Source organism: Cydia splendana, chromosome 4 (genome assembly GCF_910591565.1).
Source record: "Cydia splendana chromosome 4, ilCydSple1.2, whole genome shotgun sequence".
NCBI classification, from domain to species: domain Eukaryota; kingdom Metazoa; phylum Arthropoda; class Insecta; order Lepidoptera; family Tortricidae; genus Cydia; species Cydia splendana.
The window spans coordinates 12,279,609-12,285,566 of NC_085963.1; the positions used below are offsets into that span (position 1 = coordinate 12,279,609).

General features: G+C 38.7%; 1 protein-coding gene across 1 annotated transcript; it reads left to right on the top strand.

Moving 5' to 3' along the window:
- The first annotated feature begins 2,868 nt into the window (after positions 1 to 2,868).
- On the top strand, positions 2,869 to 5,403 carry LOC134789879 (uncharacterized). The gene has a single exon (XM_063760553.1). The coding sequence runs from the start codon at positions 2,953 to 2,955 to the stop codon at positions 4,333 to 4,335; it is 1,383 nt and encodes a 460-aa protein (XP_063616623.1). The 5' UTR covers positions 2,869 to 2,952; the 3' UTR covers positions 4,336 to 5,403.
- Positions 5,404 to 5,958: the final 555 nt, after the last annotated feature.

Sequence of the window (5,958 nt, forward strand, 5' to 3'; positions counted from 1 at the left end):
TAGTGGGTAGGGCCAAATTCTCCCCCTCTCTTGCCAGGAGAGGGGAAAGGAACGGCGAGTCCCACACACCGTGCATAAACGCATTCCCACTCCGTCAAAAAAAAAAAAAAAAAAGGTTAGGTTTTTTATAATGTGTTTATTAGTGTCCGACCGAAGGTTCGGTTTCGGCCAGTTTCGGCCAAGAAATCATGTTTCGGCTGTAGTTTCCGTTTCGGCCTTTCGGCCGGGCCGAAACTTAGGAAATGGTACTTCGTACTATGAAACTAAACTATGTGACAAAGACCAAACGTTGGGGAATAAGTAGGACAACAATATTAATATGTACCTACATATTCTGATTCATGTATAGGTACAGAAATAAATTGGTTTATTATAAAACACAATTCCACTAATGAGGGCGCCACTAGACGGTCGACTCAGTCTTTAGAGGCTGTTAATACCTATAACGCGCACACTGTCTAATTGTATCGGAGTAAATGAGATAGCAATGTCGCATGTTATTGGGCCTGGGCAAGGGAATAATAAGAAAACTCATCATCTTCCTCGCGTAATCCCGGAATTTTTGCCACGGCTCATGGGAGCCTGGGGTCCAATTGACAACTAATCCCAAGAATTGGCGTAGGTACTAGTTTTTACGAAAGGGACTGCCATCAGACTGACCTTCGAACCCAGAGTGTAAACTAGGCCTTATCGGGACTAGTCCGGCTTCCTCACGATGTTTTTCCTTCACCGAAAAGCAAATAGTAAATATTAAATGATATTTCGTATATAAGTTCCGAAAATATTCATTGGTAAGAGCCGAGGTTGGTACCTGCGACCTTCGGATTGAAAGTCGCACGCTCATACCGCTAGGCCACCAGCACTCAAGAAAATATCTCGCTTTTCCATACAATGGACATTGGTTGGAGTCTGTGCTCAACTACTTATCCTGAAGCCTGAAGCACGGCTTTGACTTCGCATGAAAGTTCGCCTCACTGGGGCACTTCGGACGTTTAGGCCCAGGTGAAGATCGGTACCTGGCCCTGCGATATTGTCAACAAAAAATTCATGCTCGCTGCGCTCGCGGTTTTGGTTGACCCTGTTTGTACATGTTAGCTTGACTGGTGAATGAATAGAGTTAGATCAAGAAAATTCTACAATTATTTTAATAGCATACGCAGTGCAACTAGTGCAAATGTTATTTATACGTCATTTAATTTCATAGAAGATTTGACGTTTAAAATAACACTTGCACTGCGTGTGTTATCAAAATCGTTGCAGAATTATCTTGGTCTAACTTGTAACGGTTTACCGTTATTTCCAATTAAAATTCTACAAAATAAGAAATAAACTTAAACCTAAATATAACTATAAACTACTATAATACACATTTCATACTTATTATCTAAAAAAATATACACAAAAACCTTGAAAACTAATATATACAAAATAAATCTACGAACAAACAGAATTGACGACTGCATTTGCTATTAGGTAAAACTAGATGCGAATACAAAGGACTACGTCACCCGGCTCGCGATAAGCGATGTGAACCGGCCAGCTAATGAGACACATACGCGTCCGAGACATTGCTACCACGGCTTTGACAGCGAGAGGTCAAATCGACTAAATTCAAAGATACAATTTTACAGTCATGATGTGACAAATTTTTAATATGGTGTAAAATTTATTCTAATATTAAATGTGTTAAGTTCCAGTATTTCCCCAAATAGGGTGAGTGTTTTGAATATTTTGTAGTTTTAAGAGAAAGGTAACTTTCATAGTAGTAAATTAAGGAATCATTTTCTTCTTGCCATCACATTTTCATTTAGTTCTTTCTGGGTACATTTGGCTATCACTATCTGCTTATTAACTGTAATTTTCCTATAAAAATAACGCTGGAAATAACAAGCTTCTCGAACCTTCTGGAAATATGAGTCTACCCACTTTATAAAAATCTTGTAGATTATAATCAAAGTTAGGCTTAATTCTAATTTAAATGTATAAAATTACATGCCAAATTGTAGTTGACATGCATTAATAAAGCTTTTAGTTGTAGAAGTACATTTAGTAAATTTAACTTCACTTTCTTCTTTGTTTTAAATTTAAAATGATGATTCTACTTGTGACTGCCACATCATTGATCACCTTTTAATTCTTTGGGGTTCACTACACCAGCCTACTTTCTCATTAGCGCATTAATTTGGCCTAAAATCCGGATGTCGCAGTCACTTGTACAAAATTGGACTTTTCTTGAAATGGCCATTTTTACCGGAATTCCAGGGACCAAGTCTGGGGTTGGAGTCGGAACCTACCAACCTGAATTCGCATGCTCCGCTTCGTTCCGGAAGGTTCCCGTGCTGGATCCGGAACCCTTTTTTTTGAAGACGGCCACCTCCAAGTTCGACGTTCTGCGACGTAGTGCAGGGAAGTGACCCCTATCAAGGACTCGTTTCACCACTGTTAATTGCCAGCTCAGAAAAGATCCACGACCTTGTCTTTCCTTTAGTTTTTTTTATTTTTTTAAAATTATATTTCGTAAAATTTACTCTGGTTAGTTTTCTTTCGTCTCATTTTGCAATCTACCTACTTCATGCGACGCTAAACGTCACATTGGCGCCCATACTGGTTATTTCTGAGCTGTGCATTATTGAAGCAAGTCCTTGGCCTTTTTCTCCTCTTGGTTTTCATTGGTGTTGGTGGCTTTCTAATATTAGCACTTGTAATTCATCTAGTTTTTAAGTCTGATTTGAGCAGTTGTTTGGTACGTGGTTGTCAGTTTCTCACTTCATATAGTTATAGCAAAATTCTTGTTTAAAAAAAAAAAAAAAAAACACTACACTTCACTTATTCCGATTTAAAATAATTTTAAAATTGTATCGTATCTCACATTCCACTTACTTAGCAACTAAACCTAACTGCTTTTTAATCAATTGTAATCAAAACACACACTTTTTACGTTAAGATTTAAACATGTCGTACCCAATTAAATATTTGTCACTACAAAAAGCTGAGCTTGAATATGAGGTGATCCTTAGAGGTGGTTCAACTGGTTCGGTGCAGGACCTCCGAAGCCAGATAGTAAAATTGGCCATACCTCCTGAGGACATTTTGGAATCACATTTAGAGCCTGCCAACGACCTTGATGCTGTTAAAGACAGTCTAACAAAATCCCAAACGATGCTAGCATCCCTCAAATCTAAATTTGATAAGACCCTGTTCTTGCGTACCGAAAATCTACTACACCACATATATCACAGATTAAGGCGTATCTCAAACGTTAGTGCCACGTTAGTTGACCAGCACAAAAATTATTGCACTACCTTTAACAACCAATACAAAGAAATTACGACGTTGAGGCCGGCATCAACCTCAAATGCAAATGCAGTCTCAGTTTTGGAACCTGAAGCTACGGCGGTACTCCACTGTGATCGTAACCTGACTTCTGACTTGGCAAAACTAAAGTACTCTGGAAAAGCCTGCGTTTTTTCTTTCATTCAAAGAGTTGAAGAATTCGTAGAGGTTAGGAATATATCAAAGGATCGTGTATTGAAGTTTGCCTACGAGATTTTCACTGATGACGCATTACACTGGTTCCGTTGCAATAAAGAAAGTTTTCAAAGCTGGGACGATGTCGTCGTCCTATTAAAAAAAGACTTTAGTCCAAAGAATTACGACTATCGCCTGACTAATGAAATAAAATATCGTACGCAAGGGGAACAAGAAAACATTTCTATTTACTTGTCTATTATGCATGGCATGTTTTCGCGATTGGTTAAACCGTTGTCTGAGGAAGAAAAACTCGAAATTATCTTACATAACATCCGGCCATGTTATGCCAGCACCCTAGCCGCTTCACCTGAGATCAAGGACCTAAAGACATTAAAAACCCTTTGCACAAACTATGAGGACATTCAGTCACGCTTATCCTTGTTTCATGAACCGCCTAGGGTGACTTCTGAGACTCTAGCCCCAGAATTTGCCTACACTAAATATCATAAAAATAATATCTACTACACAAATAAGAACTACCAAAATACAAATTCAAATGAAAAACAGAAAAACTACTATAATCAAAACAAATATCCTAACTACTCGAGCTCTTACAACTACAACAAATCTAAAACTACAGAGGAAAAGCCTACTACTACTAATGCTGTACAAGCGACAGCAAACAGTACAAAAAATGTCAACACTGCTAGTAACTCGCGTAAGTACTGTCCTAGGTGTCGCACTGATACACACTCTTTGAAAGAATGCAAACAGCCACACTTCCCTATCTGTTTTAAATGTGGTAATAAAGGTGTACGCTATCCTGATTGTAAATCCTGTAATCCTAAAGATGCAAAAAACTAAATTCAGTGGATTGTAGTGTACATAATCTTTCTAAAAAATCTAGTGAAAACTTTAGTGATTCAGAGTGGAAATCTTGGCTCAACTTCATATCTAAATTTTTCACTTGCTATTCAGTCACTGCAATCCACGATTCAGATAATATACATAACAGACCGTATGTCTCAGTTCAGATTAATGGTAAAACTATCCATGGTTTGTTAGATACGGGTAGTGGTTATACAATTCTAGGTAATAACTATCATAAAGTTTTCTTGGATGCGGGTTTCAAGCTCAACAGTACGGATACGATAAATTTATTCGCAGCTGGCAGGCATAGACTAAACAATATTGGTATGATCAATCTGCCTGTCTCGTTCTTAGATCAAACCCACATCTTGAAGGCCTACGTCGTACCAGAAGTCGAAAACTCCTTGATATTAGGCATGGACTTCTGGAGAATTTTCGAATTGTTTCCTAAAAAACTAGATTCCGTAATTTTACCTAGGGATGTTGATAAATTAGCCTCTCTATCACTAGACCCTCAACCTACACACTTATGTGACTATGATCATCTTTCGCCTGAGCAAAAAGTTACGGCTGATCATATCACTGCGCAGTTTCGTAACATTTCATATGAAGAACGTGGTCTAGGCCGCACTTCTCTAATTGCTCACAATATAGATACCGGTAATGCTGTTCCTGTTCGACAAAGATACTACAGAATGTCTCCTGAAAAACAAAGAATACTAAACACTCAGCTTGATGAAATGTTGCGTGAAAACGTGGTAGAACCTTGCGAGAGCCCTTGGTCGTCCCCTGTTCTGTTGACACCTAAAAAAAATGGCGAAATGAGATTCTGCTTAGATAGCCGTAAATTGAATGCAGTTACCATCAAGGATGCTTACAGTATTCCATACATTTCTGAGATACTCGACAATCTGCGTGACGCTAAATATCTCTCTAGTTTAGACTTGTCAAAGAGTTTTTGGCAAATTCCTATTAAGGAAGAAGACCGGTGTAAAACGGCGTTTTATATTCCTTCGCGTGGTACCTTTCAGTTTGTTTCTATGCCCTTTGGCTTAACCAATGCCCCAGCGACGCAACAACGACTGGTTGATATGTTGTTCTATGGGCCTGATTTTGAGCATAAAGTCTTTGTCTACATCGACGACATTATCATTGTCTCATCGACCTTTGAAGAACATATCTCCCTATTAGTTAGAGTTCTAGAGAAACTTAAAATGGCAAACTTAACCATTGGTTACCAAAAGTGTCAATTCTTCAGAAATAGACTGAGTTATTTAGGATATGTAGTAGATGGAAATGGACTGCAACCGAACCCAGAAAAGATTGAGGCAATCATTAACTATCCAACTCCTACTAATCGCAAGGAAGTTCGTCGGTTTATTGGAACGACATCATGGTATCGCCGTTTTATTCCAAATTTCAGTTCTATAGCTGCACCTCTAAATAAACTTACTTCACAAGCTAAAAACTCACCCCCTTTTAACTGGTCTACCGATGCTGAAGTCGCCTTCCGTACGCTAAAGGAAGCCTTAGTATCTTCTCCTATATTGTCGTGCCCGGATTATACGCAGCCGTTCCAAGTGCATACAGATGCGAGCGATTACGGCGTGGGTGCGG